General features: G+C 40.3%; 1 protein-coding gene across 4 annotated transcripts in view; it reads right to left on the reverse strand.

The window, feature by feature from the left end:
* ORC2 (origin recognition complex subunit 2) overlaps positions 1-15,619 on the reverse strand; it is a 51,059-nt gene that overhangs the window by 19,712 nt on the left and 15,728 nt on the right. For all 4 annotated transcript variants that reach the window (XM_027773635.1, XM_027773634.1, XM_027773632.1 and 1 more), the window contains exons 6-9: positions 12,050-12,142; positions 9,763-9,794; positions 6,383-6,443; positions 1,515-1,708 (exon numbers count right to left, since the gene is read on the reverse strand). In XM_027773635.1, coding sequence (XP_027629436.1) covers positions 1,515-1,708; positions 6,383-6,443; positions 9,763-9,794; positions 12,050-12,142 — 380 coding nt within the window. The remainder of the gene's footprint in view (positions 1-1,514; positions 1,709-6,382; positions 6,444-9,762; positions 9,795-12,049; positions 12,143-15,619) is intronic.

Below are 15,619 nucleotides of genomic sequence, written 5' to 3' on the forward strand. Positions count from 1 at the left end.
ACAGTGTGCGACTAAGTGGGAGTCCAGCAACATAGCCATTACGCTAACTACTGGTTCCCCACAAAAAAAGACTTCTAAAAAAATAATAATAATAAAAATAAAAATAAGGCCCGGCAGGTGGCATGGTGGTTAGGGCACCAGACACTCCCACATGGCTGACCATGGTTCAAGTACTGGACCTGGTGGCTTTTTTTCTCCCTTTCTTCACTTTCCCTCTATCTCTATCTTTCTCTGTGTCTCTCTCTGGTCAAATTAAAATAAATAAATGAATAAATTTTAAAAAATTAAAAATAAGTAATTGTTTTTTAAATAAATAAATAAAAGTTTAAAAAAGGGGGGCCAGCAGGTGGCATGGTGGTTAAGGTGCTGGACTCCCACATGGCCGACCATGGTTCAATCCTTTGATCGGATAGCTTCCTTTCTCTGGTCATACTGAATAATAATAATAAATAAATTAATTAAATTAATAATTATTTTTAAAAAAGACTTCTAAGTCTCAATATGTACTTGTCATTTAGTCTAAAAATATAAAGATGATTTTACATAAAAGAACCCTTATTTTTTCCTCAAACTGTCTTAGCCAATCTTTTAATATTAGTTTGGATGAAATACTGTGAAAATAAGATAGAAATACATAGCAAGGTTAAAACATAACCAAAAACCTTGCCAACTATTCTAGTGAAACAGTCCACTGCTTGTCCTTCTGATTTCAGGTAGGACTAACCTCTGGGGAAGTAAGGAAGGGATGGCAAGCTAGCTATTCATACAATAGGCTTCCTAGGCTGTTCTGAAGCTCTTCACAGAGCAGCAGGATAATCAGCCTTTTCTCAGGCCTGAGTGCCTTTTTTCAATCATTGTTCTTCTAAATAATTCGACATGGATCCACAGCCACATCATTGACATTGACCTGAATACACCAACAAGGTTACCAAAACAAAACTGTAAAAAAAGGGATACTGAGAAGAGTTGTCTCCAACTCTCCATTCACTATTTATGTAAGAGTTCATTTTTCAGAAATGAACTGAGATGTCACCTTTAGCATATACTGCAGTATTTTCTTTTCTGAAGAGCTTTTTGTCACAGGGTACATACGCTGACCAGAGACAGAGTGAGTGAAAGGGGAAGTGAGAAATCACTCCCCGGGAGGATGGCCACACCACAATCCCTTCTACTCCATTCTCCTCCCAGGATCTCAGGCACACACACCTAAGCACCAGGCATGAATCCCTAGCCACCGGGTCTGGGACTTGAACTGTTGTCAGCCATGTGGAAGTCCAGTAATGTAACCATTACACCATCTGCTGGCCCCACATACTATAGTATGATTCATGAATATGTAGACAGGCCAGAAGAGATGGCCCAGAAGGAAGGTGGGAATTTATGTAAGGTTGATAAAATGTAGAAAAATGAAGAAAAGGAACTATGTTGACCCCTTTTGTGTATCTCTTCTCTTAGGGTAGCCTATTGTCAAAGTATCATAATTCTTAAAGGTTAAAGACCCTCTCTTCACTTACTGTTTTATCTCTCTTCATTTTCTTAGATGGTGTTTCTTTGCAAATAGGAGCTGAAACTACTCTATTCTGAGTTTGACTCTTTTGGCCGAACATGACAGCATTAGTGTCCTCTTCATATTCCTGTGCAACTTCTTCATCATCCTCTGAGTTGGAAGCTGAATATTCACTTTCACTGTCAGAATGAGACCCTGAAACTATAAGGAGAAAAAATGCCAGTGGGAAAATGTGACAATCTGACAATAGATGCATTGTGGGGAAAAAGCGTGGGCTTTGAAGTAAGACAGTTTGAATTCTGGTTCCGTCATTTCTTGCTCATAATTTCACTGGAGCTACTTATGTAAATTCTTTAAATACCAGTTTCCTCATTTATCAAATGAGGCAAGTAGCTACTGATTTAATAAACCATTGTGAAGATTACACTGGAATGTAAGTAAAGCAACTAATAATGACTGACACACAAGAACTGTGGTACAACTTGTCAATCATACCCAATACCATTCTTCCTTCTTCCTTGCTGCTAGAACTCCATTTTTGTAAAAACATGGCAATGCGTCTAGGGCATGAATTGTGGTAATTGGTTTTTCCTTCTGCCAGATATTTGTCTTCCATGCCTTCCTGGCAACTAAGGTAGGCTATATAGCCCTTTGACCAATGAGACTTGAGGAGAAATTTGCTGGAAGCTGCTGGGAAATATTTCCTCATCTATGGAAGGAATACCTCTATTTACACCTATAGTTTAAAGCTATGGAAGTCATTTTGCAATATGAAGTATCAAAACTAAATATGAAATATGCTGATGGTAGAACAAAAAGAGAAGAAAAACCTGGCTTCCTTAATGACACTGCTGAGTCATATCAGCCATGGAACTTGTATTTTAGACTTCGCATAATGTGAGATTTTATGGCATAAAGCACTAAACAATATACACTCAAGAAATGGTGGCTACTGTTTTATATACTGCAAAAACATATGTACACTCCATCCCAGAGTTGATTCAGGAATTTTACCTTTTTTTTTAAAGAGAGATTTTTGTTACAGGGCACATGCACTCGCCAGAGAGACAGAAACAGAGAGCAAGCGAGAATTCACCCCCTAGAGAAGGACGGGAACACAGCAATCCCTTCTCTTCCATTCTCCTCGAAGAATTTTGGGGACACACAGACATGCGGCCAGCATGAGTTTAAGCTGCTGGGTCCAAGACTTAAAACGCAATCAACTATGTGGGAGTCCGGTGACGTAACTGTTACTGGTCCTTATTATTATTATATTATTATTATTAATGTTTTTAGTGAAAGATTCTTGTTATAGGGTGCATGTACTTGCTCGAGAGATAGAAACAGAAAGCGAGAAATCACTCCCCGGGAGGATGGCCACACCACAATCCCTTCTCCATTCTCCTCCCAGGATCTTGGGCATGCACTCACACACACCCAGTGTGAGTTCTAAGCTGCTGGGTCCAGGACTTGAACTGTGGTCAACTATATGGGAGTCCGGCAACATAACCATCATGCCATCTGCTGGTCCCTATTTTTTTTTTTTAACTTGTCAGAAGGCCTGTCTGTAGAGATAGAAAGAAAGGGGGGAAAGCTAAAGCACCCCTATGGAGCACAGTCATGCCACAATCCTTTCTCCTCTACTTCTCCCTTTTGGGATTTTGGGCATGCGCACGCGCGCACACACACACACACGCACACACACAGTGTTTTTTAAAATGCTTGGTTGGGACATGAACTGCACAGTCAACCATATGGGATTCAGTTGCCTTTACCTATTTTTGAAGAACCACTCCATTACTTCGCAAAACAAAGCTAGTTTTAAACTTATCAAGTAAGGATAAAACTAGTTCAACACTCAATGAGTATAAAATTATCTTCTAAAATATGAGTGAAAGAACTTTAATCAAATCAGTATCTTTATTCTAAACAATAGCTATATTTCAGAGGATTACTTGGAATCAATCTATAACAAATGTAGATATCAAAAAAGAGAGAAAGACAAGCAAGATTTTGTAGGCATGTGGCAGATTCAGATTTGAACTGATTGCTGCTCACAGTATAGATACAGCAGGAGGTACTACAGAATGTTTCTATTTTATTTACATTATACCTCCGAACGTTTAATGGGGAATGAGAAGAAAGAGGAAGTCAACTTCTGTCTAGAAGAGAGAGTAAGGAGAAAACATAAGACAGAGGATCTATCTGACAGGAAATGATAAAAATCATAATTCCATGTATTATCTTTTTTTTTTTTTTTTAGGTTTTCCCATAAGGAACATGTGCTTCGCAGAGAAAGAAACGGAAAGAAGACAAGGAAAGTGAAAAATCACTCCCAGGGAGTGGCCACATCATAATCCCTTTTCCATTATCCTATTCTCTCAGGATTTTGGTTAAGCAAATACACACGCCTGGCATGTTCTCAACCTGATAGGTCTGGGACTTGAACCACACACACAGTCTGCCATATGAGATCTAGGGCTTTAACCTCCGTACCACCTACTGGCCCAAACATATTATCTTTTATTGCTTCAGATACCCAATCACTTAGCATTACCATTTTTAGGCTGATAAAAATGTAGTATTTGCAGCTCTATACAATTCATTATCTTGTAAAGAAAGGTTACAGTATAAAGCCTTAAAGCCTACCTAGATTTGGCTAATGTTAACTAATGTTACTGCCAGCAAGAAAGGGGCTGACATCTTTCTGAAATAAAAAGGTCAACAAGTCATTTGTCTCAAAGTTAAATATTCAAAAGGCAAGACCCATGTTTGTTTTCTTAGCTTTGTATAGCATTCAGTACAATGATGAGGATTTAACAGGGTTTAATTATAAAATTTCTAAATAAAACAATAGAAGGAATTCTAAACTATCTCAGAACAAATAAACAGGCATTTTTCTTTTTCTTTTTTGGAGAGGTTTTCGCTATAGGGCGCGTGCGCTCGCCAGACAGACAGACAGAGACAGAGAGACAGAAAGCGAGAAATCACTTCCCGGGGGGATGGTCACGCCGCAATCCCTTTTCCTCCATTCTCCTCTCGGGATCTTGGGCACGCACGCACACGCGCCCAGCGTGAGTTTTAAGCCGCCGGGTCCAGGACGCGAACCGCGGTCGACTACGTGGGAGTCCAGCGACATAGCCATTACACTAACTGCTGGTTCCCAACAGGCATTTTTTTTAAAGAGAGGTTTTAAGTGACTTCAATATCTAATGATTATTCAGTAATATCCCCAGTGGATATTGGAAACCACGACTATACCAATCTCATATATATTAATACTATGTTTTTTCTTATGCACACATACCTACGATAAAGTTTCATTTGTAAATTAGGTACAGTAAGACATTAACACCAATCACTAACAATAAGATAGAATAACAACAATACACTGAAATAAAGGTTATACAAATAAGGTCTCTCAAGCTATCTTATTATATTGTACTCTTCTTGTGATGAAGAAGAGAGCAGAATGTTGCGAAATTTCATTACACTACTCAGAACAATGTGCAATTTAAAACTTGGGAACTGTTCATTTCTGGAATTATCCATTTAATATATTCAGGTCATAGCTGACCACAGTCCCTGAAGCTGCACGTAAGAGGGGACTAAAGGGACCAGCAGTTAGTGTAATGGCTATGTCGCTGGACTCCCACGTAGTTGACCATGGTTCGCATCCCGGACCCGGAGGCTTAAAACTCACACCGGGCGTGTGTGCGTGCATGCCCAAGATCCCGAGAGGACAATGGAGGAGAAGGGATTGCGGCATGACCAACCCCCCTGGGGGGTGATGGGGTGATTTCTCACTTTCTGTCTCTATGTCTCTCTCTGTCTCTCTGGCGAGTGCACGTGCCCTATAGCGAAAACCTCTCCAAAAAAAATAAAAGAATTAAAAAAGAAAAAAAAGAGGGGACTACAATGTGAAAGACATGGTGCTAGGTGTTGAAATTAAAAAGATAAGATATAGTCCTTGTATTTATATAATCTACAGCTTGAGGAAATGAGTATATCCCTTCTTTCATGAAAAGGAAGCAGTAACTAGTTAAAATAGTTACTACAATACTTAAAGATAATAAAAGCTCACGTTTGTCCATTTATACCACAGTTATGTACTACACTAAGCATTTTTGATGCCCTTTATTTAAATGAATCCTCTGAACAACCTTTTTTTTTTTTTTTTTGACGTTTTTGCTATAGAGTACATGCACTCGCCAGAAAGACAGAGAGAAAGCGAGAAATCACCCTCCAGGGGAGATGGCCATGCTGCAATCCCTTCTCCTCCTAGGGTCTTGAGCATGCATGCACACACGCCTGGCCTGAGTTAAGACACCGGGTCCAGGACTTGAACCATGGTCAACTACATGGGAGTCCAGTGATATAGCCATTACACCAACTGCTGGTCCCATCTAAACAACTCTTGAGGCTAGAAACATCATTATGTCTATTTTACAAATGAAAAAAACTGATGTAGGGAGAGGTTCTGGTAAGTAGCAGGCCAAAGATTAAAAAAAATATAAATAAGCAATCCAAGTCTAGAACCTGTTTACCTAACCATTATTTCCCTTGTTTAGATATAACTCTTCTTTTTTTTTTCAAGTTGTTAAAGTTTCTGTTACAGGGCACATGCACTCACAGGAGACAGACAAAAAAGAGAGAAATTGACCCCCTTGGGGGATGGCCATGCTACAATCCCTTCTCCTTCATTTTCATCTGGGGATTTGGGGCACACACACACAAAGCTTGTTTCTCAATCAGCTGGATCCGCAATTCAAACTTCACAGTTAGCTGTGTGGGATCCAGGTGCCTTAAATACCACGCCACCAGCTGGTCTGGGATGTTGCTCTATAAAAATTTCATGTAAAAAGAAATACATACCTGTTAATCTTTTTCTCAGACGATAAGGTGTTGTTGACAGAAATTCATTTTTGTCACTGTTCTGTTTAAAAATAAAAAAGCACTATAGTTAAATACGTAATAATATATAAAATAATGACTGATCTCGGTGAAAGAGGCTAGAAAAAAAAAATCTTGTTTTTAATAGAATATAAGGCTAGATGGGGGCCAGCAGGTGGCACAGTAGTTAAAGTGTGGGACTCCCACCTGGCCAACCAAGGGTTGAGTCCTGGACCTAGTAGCCTGAAAATCATCCCAGGTTGGCATGTGTGTGTGTACCCAGAATCCTGAGATGAGACTAAAGGAGAAGGGACTGTGGCATGGCCATCCCCCATGGGATGATTTCTCACTTTCCCTCACTCTCTCTCTCTCCACTGAGTTCACGTGCCCTATGGCAACAGCCCCCCCCAAAAAATAAATGAACCAGATTAGCTTAGTTCCTCGAAAAATGATTTTATTAAAACAAAAAACGAAGACTATTGATGACAAAAAGAATATAACAAATTTCAATGAATTACTAGAGTGATTCTAGAAATTGAATTCTAGACATTTGTGAAGTATATATGCACCTTTGTTACTATGTGAAGAAAAAATGAGTACCTATGACTGCCTGGGAGTTGATACATTTTTACTTTTGTTTTTTTTTGAGAGAGAAATTTTTGCTACAGGTTGTATGCGCTCACCAAAGAGAGGAGAGAGAGAAAGAGAGACAGAAAGTAAGAAATCATCTCCCAGAGGGATGACCACAACTCAATCCCTTCTCTTCCATTCTCCTCTTGGGATCTTAGGCATGCATGCATGCACATACACCTGCGTGAGTTTGAAGCCACGAGGTCTGGGACCCAAACCACAGTCAACTACTTGGGAGTCCAGCAACGTAACCATTATGCCATCTGCCAATCCCTACTTTCCATATTTTAAAAACTTTCAACTTTCTACAAAAGTATAAAGCATGTTTTCTTCTCAAAAGAAAAAGTTTTCTTTTCACAGAATACTTTAATGCCAAGTAAATTTATACCACATAAAAATGACAACTGTGGTATACATGTTATTTTTCTTTTTTTTTTAAACAGATTTTGCACTATGCACTTGCAGAAGAGATAGAGAAAGAGAAAGTAAGAAATCACCGCCCAATGGGGGTATTGTCACACCACAATCCCTTCTCCTCCATTCTCCTCTTAGGGACGCATGCACATGTGCTTGCCTTGAGTTTCAAGCCACCAGGTCTGAGACTCAAACCGTGGTTGGCCATGTGGGAGAGAGGACTTTAATCACTGTGACACCTGCTGGCCCCCTTATTTACCCCTTATACTTTTTTGATCAAGATCCTTTTTTTCCCCCACATTTTCATCTTGACCCAGTACTGATGTATATATATAACTGAAAGAAAAAAAATACTTATAAAACCAATTTCATATTCTGTTCATTTTTTAAAAATGCAGGCTATATCCTACTACACCAGCTTCAACGAGAACTGAGACAACTTGCCCTATATAACTTAATTATTGAGTCTGAGAACATAGAATATATCTGTGACAATGTAACTGTTTCAGAAAATTCTTGCTCAAAAAGATGAGACTAATTAGTAAATAACTTCTCTGTTTGCTAAAGGAAATTTCTGCAAAATAATCTATCTTGACAGTTTGCTCATATGGGTGAACTGTTCTCCTAATAGGACAATAAATTACTGCCCAAGATAGATAACCTTGCTTATCTTTCAAGCAAGGGTTAGTTATCAAAATGCTTTCCAAGACTCTCTGTGTCTAAAAATCCTAAGATAACATGTCCCCAACTTTGCCCAATACTAATCAGTTTCCCATCTTGAAAGAACTCCCTTAAATTGGGGGCCAGCAGATGGCATAGTGGTTACATTGCTGGATTCCCACAAAGTCAGCTGTGGTTCCCAGACCTAGTGGCTTGAAAATCATGCCGAGCTCATGTGCGTGTCTGCCCAAGATCCTGGGAGGAAAACAGAGAAAAAGGGACTACAGTGTGACCATCCTCTTGGGGCAGGTGTGTGTGTGTGTGTGTGTGTGTGTGTGTGTGTGTGTTCTCACTTTCCCTCACTATCTCTGTCTCTCTGTCTCTCTCTCTTCGGCAAGCGCACACACCCTACAGCAAAAACCTCTTCAAAAATTGCCTTAAACCACTTTAGGCCAGATTCCTAAGCCTTGTACATATTTTCTCTTGAATTCTTTCTTGTAAGACCATACAGTAAGAGTCTATCATGATGATGTTGTCTCTTATTGTGTAGGTAGTTTTATTTGACCAAAGAGTTTCTGATGGTCATTTGAGGGAGCTGATAAGATATAAGAATGCACCATGACCTTCAAATTAAAAAAGAATGCCGCAGCATACCCAGAAATCTTGATTGGATTATGGAAATGAGTTTTTCTTTTTACAGTGATACTATATTTAAGACATGATAAAAGAAGAAAACTCTATTAAAGACAAGGAAAGTTCTGACATGTCTTATCCCACACCTAGACTTGCCTAAAAAGGACATTCCTGCACAGGCCATAACCTTGGCATTCAATGTCTATACTCACACCCCCGTCTAAGAGGTCTCCTTAACTTAGCTTGTATATAAGTTAGGCATGTCTAATTCTATAACCACCCAGGCCTGGACACACTCACCACTCACACATCAAGTGCTCTGGACTCCTCCATGCCTATCTGGGCTTGCCCATATCGATAATGAAAAATCAAACCCACAAAAATATAAATGAGAAGATAAAAACTGTCAGTTCCGGGACCAGCAACTGGCTTAATGACTGCGTTGCTAGAATCCCATAAAGTCGACTGTGGTTCGAGTTCCAGACCCAGTGGCTTAAACTCATGCCTGGCACGTGTGCATGCATGCCCAAGATCCCAAGAGAAAAATGGAGGAGAAGGGATTGCGGCGTGGCCATCCCCTCTAGGGGGTGATTGCTTGTTTTCTGTCTCTCTGTCTCTGAAGGGCGCACACACCCTGTCTCTGAAGAGCGCACACACCCTATAACAAAAATCTCTCTTAAAAAATTTTTCAGAAATAGTTCTGACATAGAAAAAGTACAACAGCTAGATCCAGAAAACCCAGAAAACCCAATTTTCTCCTTCCTAGTTACATGAAATTATGCAAGTCACATCACCTCTCTGAACCTCCCAGAAAATATGGGTTTATTTTCCAATTTTCTCCTTCCTAGTTACATGAACTTATGCAAGTCACATCACCTCTCTGAACCTCAAATTCTTCATCTGTAAGTTTTTAATTTGCAAATACATGTAAATTATAAAGCACTATGCAAGTTAAGCGATGAAATAGCTATTTTTCATTATGTCTTATTTTGTAACACTGAAGTTTATTTTAGTCAGTTGCTTACCTTCGGTTGACCTTTTTCTGAGGCAGAATGTCCTAAAGAATGAAACAAAAAGCCATGACTGACTACAAATGCACCACTTTTCATCATGGTCTACTTTCATTAAAAGCAAAGTTACAGTTTCTATACAGAAGCTACCACATATTATTGAATTCTCAATTAACTACATCTCCACTAGAGGCTATAATTATTATCACTTAATTTTATGATTACTGACATTAGTGACAGCTACTTCTTACATTTCTATGGAGTGTTAACATGAAAAAATGGAGACTTTTCCTTTTTTTTTTATAAAGTTAATTTATTTCTTCCATGACAGAGACAGAGAGATAGACAGACACCCTAACAGGGTCCTCACATTGTAATCTGCCTCCAGTCTCAGCCAGCACATTCATGGGTACATGTGTATGTGCAAAGCACATTCTGGGAGCCCTTGGGACTTGAACCAAGAACCAAGAACCTTTCCCATGTAGGCCCAGGTACATCACCACTGCGTCACTTTCCTTGTCCCCCTTTTCATTTTTGATTATTAAAAAGTACACTGTACTAGGGCCAGCCAGTGGTGCAGTGGTAATGCAACTGGACCTACAAGGGAAGGTACTGGGTTTGTGTCCTGGGACCTTCCTGAGCACAGAGGGTGCCTCTAATGGAGACTGGCAGAAGCTGAAGGGGGTTCACAGTATGAAGACTCTGCTGGGGGTATCTATCTGTCTATCTCAAGCTTTCTCTGTCTCTCTTCCTCTCATGGAATAAATAAATAAACTTAAAAAAAAAAAGTACACTGTTCAACATAGTTGGAACAGGGAACCAGCAGTTGGCGTAATGGCTATGTCGCTGGACTCCCACGTAGTCGACCGCAGTTTGCGTCCCGGACCCGGTGGCTTAAAACTCACGCTGGGCGCGTGTGCGTGCATGCCCAAGATCCCGAGAGGAGAATGGAGGAGAAGGGATTGCGGCGTGACCATCCCCCGTGGGAGGTGATTTCTCGCTTTCTGTCTCTCTGTCTCTCTCTGTCCGTCTGGTGAGTGCACGCACCCTATAGCAAAAACCTCTCAAAACAAACAAACAAACAAACAAACAAACAGTTGGAACAGATCACTGAAAAATAGCTGCCCCACATTCTCCAGAAACTTTTAAGATTCCTTTATCCCCAAAGCTGTATTTCATATAGTATCAAAGTCAAATATTCCCTGAGCAACAGGCTAACTTAACAAATGACAATGGGACTTAGAAGACTGTCTCTACTTGGCCATGTCAATTTGCACCTCAGCACAGGTATTTTTCCCTCTTATTGATTGCTAAATATAGGCATGTTGGAGTACTAACTGCATTTTGTTAAATACATTTTCAGGATAGGAAAGAATATTTAAAAATTCACTTGCGGGGGAACCAGCAGATGGTGTAATGGTTACATCACTGGACTCCCATGTAGTCGACCAACCGTGGTTCAAGTCTTGGACCCCGCAGCTTAAAATTCACAGCAGGTGCATGTGTGTATATGTCCAAAATAAGAGAAGAATGGAGAAGGGATTGCAATATGGCCACCCCCTCTGGGGGTGATTTCTTGTTTTCTGTCTCTTTGTCTGTCTGTCTCTGGTGAATGCATGTGCCCCACAGCAAAAATCTATCTTAAAAAAAAAAATCAACTGGGACCAGCAGCTAGCATAATGGCTATGTCATTGGACTCCCACGTAGTCAACCGCGGTTCGAGTCCCAGACCCGGTAGCTTTAACTCATGCCGGACACGTGTGCGTGCGTGCCCAAGATCCCGAGAGGAGAATGGAGGGGCATGGCCATCCCCTCTGGGGGGTGATTTCTCGCTTTCTGTCTCTCTGTCTCTCTTAGTCTGTCTGGCGAGCGCATGCGCCCTATAGCAAAAACCTCTCAAAAAAAAAATCAACTAGGACAAGAAATAAAAGTAATATATTCTAACTTGAAATAAGTATGTAAACTCAGGACCAGCAGTTAGTGTAATGGCTATGTTGCTGAACTCCCATGTAGTCAACCGTGGTTCAAATCCCAGACCCGGTGGCTTAAACTCATGTTGGGCACATGTGCGTGCGTGCCCAGGATCCCGAAGAGGAGAATGGAGGAGAGGGACTATGGCGTGGCCATCCCTCCTGGAGGGTGATTACTTTCTTTCTATCTCTCTGTTGCTCTCTGTCTTTCTGGCAAGCACATGCACCCTATAGCAAAAAAAAAAACAACAAACAAACAAACAAACAAAAACCTCTCCAAAAAAACAGAAATAAGTATGTAAACTGTTTTCAAAATATGAGTAAAGTCTTACCTTTGCTACTTTGAGGACTGTTTATCCTAATTTCAGGATCATTCTTTAAACTAAATGAAACACCTTTTCTTGGTGTTTTAGCTAGTTCTGAAGCTGTAAACAGACAAAGAAATATATTTTTAAAAACATTTTAATGTACAACAGCAACTTAAAAAGGAAATAGACTTATTTCACATACATACATTCTTTAAAAAAAAAAAAAAGCTTTGCTTGTTACTTATCAGAAAGATAAAGAAATGTACCTGTAGGGAACCAGCAGTTAGCGTAATGGCTATGTTGCTGGATTCCCACATAGTCGACCACGGTTCGCGTCCCGGACCCAGTGGCTTAGAACTCACGCCGGGCGCGTGTGCATGCGTGCCTAAGATCCCGAGAGGAGAACGGAGGGGAAGGGATTGTGGCGTGGCCATCCCCCCCTGGGGGGGTGATTTCTCGCTTTCTGTCTCTATGTCTCTCTCTGTCTGTCTGGTGAGCACACGCGCCCTATAGCGAAAAAACCTCTCCAAAAAAAAAAGAAGAAGAAATGTGCCTGTATTAAAGAGTATTATTTCTGGGGCCAGCAGGTGGCACAGTAGTTAAGACGCTGGACTCCAACATGGCCACCTGGGGTTCAAGTTCGGGACCTGCTGGCTCGCTTTCTTACTTTCCCTCTCTTCTTCGCTCTCCCTTTTTTTCTCTCTCCCTCTCTCTGGTCAGAGCACGTTTTCTATATATATGGCAAATTAAAAAATAATAATAATAAAATTAAATAATTCTTTTTTTTTTTGAGATGATTTTGCTATAGGGCACATGTGCTTGCCAGAAAAATAGAGAGACAGAAAGCAAGAAATCACCCCCCAGGGGGGATGGCCACGCCACAATCCCTTCTCCTCCATTCTCCTCTTGGGATCTTGGGAATGCACGACATGCACGGAGCGTGAGTTTAAACCTCCAGGTCTGGGACTCAAACCACAACTACATGAGCAACATAGCCATTACGCCAATTGCTGGCCCCAAAATTATATAATTCTTTTTTAAAAAAATAGTATTACCGTTTTACTTATTAACTGTCTTCCTAGCATCTTCAAATCTGTCTTCAATTATCCACAGGTATCTCAAAACAAATAAAAAACTAACTTTAACCTTGCTGTTTTCTCTAATTATCAAACTCTTCTCTCCATCAATAATTTATATTCCTTCGATCTCTTGTCATAGAAAATTTTTGCTAGAGAGTGAAAAAGAAAAGCCAGCAAGTAGAATCTAAAAATCAAGTGAAACTGTGAACAGTTAAAATGATACTTTAAAATCTTTTAAATCTTTCATAAAGTATGATATATTTCATTCTGTGTTAAAGCTCTACAATTCATATGAATTATGTATAAAACACAGTGTTGAACAGATGGCCATTTCTCCAACTGAGCATCAGATGAAATAGCTGGCTTCTGGTTAGGGGCCATTTTAAATGCAAAATACAACATTTAATGATATTCGCACTCACTATGAGAAATACGTGGGAAATGAGCCAAAAACAAGGAATATATTTTACATCCCTGAGTTAACACCCTGGGACATTGCTCAATGAATAAAAGGTAAACACTCCTTTTTTGTGTAAAAGAAGACACAGTTGAACCTATATTAAATTAATGTCACTGGCTCTTAAACTCTCCAAACCCAGCACCCATTTTTATCCACCAATCTTAAAACTGACCCAAGATATTCCTAACAGTCTCAGCAAATGCTCTGGTTTCTTCTTCTATCTTAATCTCTTTGGTTTTTTACATGATTCACTAAGATGTCTTTAACCTTCCCTTGAAATTATTCTTTCACTGCATCCTATGATATAAGCTTGGTCCACTGACTACTGCTGGTAGTTATCCTACCTCTTCTTCACTGTCCTCATCCTCCCCAACATTTTAGAAACAGCTAAGTATTGGTCCTTGGTCCTCTATTCACACCAGTAAAAAAATATCATTTCAGGTTTAAGGTTGCTAACCCACAAGATACAGAAAAAGAAAACAATGCAACTTCACATTAACAAAAAGTCACCTAAGTACAAAGCAATTTAGCTAAAACCAAATTATCTGATTTTAAATAACTATTTTTTTCTTTTCTTCTCTTTTCTTTTAGAGGTTTTTGCTATAGGGCGCGTGCGCTCGCCAGACAGACAGAAAGAGAGACAGAGAGACAGAAAGCGAGAAATCACCCCCCAGGGGGGATGGCCACGCCACAATCCCTTCTCCTCCGTTCTCCTCTTGGATCTTGGGCACGCACATACACGCGCCCAGCTCCGTTCTCTCTTGGGATCTTGGGCACGCACATACACGCGCCCAGCATGAGTTTTAAGCCACTGGGTCTGGGACGCAAACCATGGTCGACTATGTGGGGAGTCCAGCGACATATCCATTATGCTAACTGCTGGTCCCTTAAATAACTATTGAACTACAAAGCAAACAGAACGAAAAGAAGAAAAAGGAAAAATTGAAGAAAAAGAACAAGACATTCACCTGTGAGCAGTCAATCACACGAGAGCTAGGTAAATACCCAAATACCTCTTGGTGACCCTAAATCAAACAGGGCTCATCAACATAAGGCTAAATGCCACAAACATTTCTTACCTTTTCCTGTGAATTCCTCTTCCTCCTCTAGTCCCTATCCTACTTCACAGTACATCAGTTTATCAAGATCTTAGTCCAGAAATCCCAGAACTACCCTAACATCCCTCTTTTTTACATTAATCCTATTCTTTTTTAAGGTAATCTTTTAAAAAAAATAATTATTTAATTAAATTAATTAATTTTTATTTATTTTCATTTGACCATAGAGGGAGAGAGAGAGATAAAAAGAAAGCAAACTGCTAAGTTTGCGACTCAGACTATAGTCAGTATGTGGGAGTCCAGCGTCTTCACCAGTACACTACCTGTTGGTCACCCAATCCAATTCTTGACCATTCATTATTACCCTGCCCTATTCCTATTCCCAAAGCTCCTCCCTTTCACCCTAACCACATATGTCTGGACTCCAAGAGGAGCCAGTTCACACTGCCAGTCTGAGCTTTCTAAGACTCAAATCTAATCAGATAGTATCTCTGCTTAAAACCATCTCCACACCTTATTCATAGATAGAATATATAATATACTCCCTTGCTTGATACACAGGCCCACCATTATCAAACCCCTAAAACTTACCAAATCTCATTTTGAACAGAGTCCATTTTGCAGTCTATGATCCAACACTAAGTGCTTTAACACTTGAGTTGCCTGAATAGATCATGCTTTTTCCTCATTGATATCCCTCCCTCCCTGCTTTCCTGACAAATTCCTGATCCTTTCTTAAGAACTGGCATTACTGGAAACCAGCAGTTAGCATAATGGCTATGTCGCTGGACTCCCAAGTAGTCGACCGCGGTTCGCGTCCTGGACCCGGTGGATTAAAACTCAGGCACATGTGCGTGTGTGCCCAAGATCCTGAGAGAAGAATAGAGGAGAAGGGATTGCGGCGTGACCATCCCCCCTGGGGGGTGATTTCTCGCTTTCTGTCTCTATGTCTCTGTCTGTCTGGCAAGCGCACGCGCCCTATAGCAAAAACCTCTCT

The sequence above is a fragment of the Tupaia chinensis genome, unplaced genomic scaffold, assembly GCF_000334495.1.
Source record: "Tupaia chinensis unplaced genomic scaffold, TupChi_1.0 Scaffold000361_2, whole genome shotgun sequence".
NCBI classification, from domain to species: domain Eukaryota; kingdom Metazoa; phylum Chordata; class Mammalia; order Scandentia; family Tupaiidae; genus Tupaia; species Tupaia belangeri.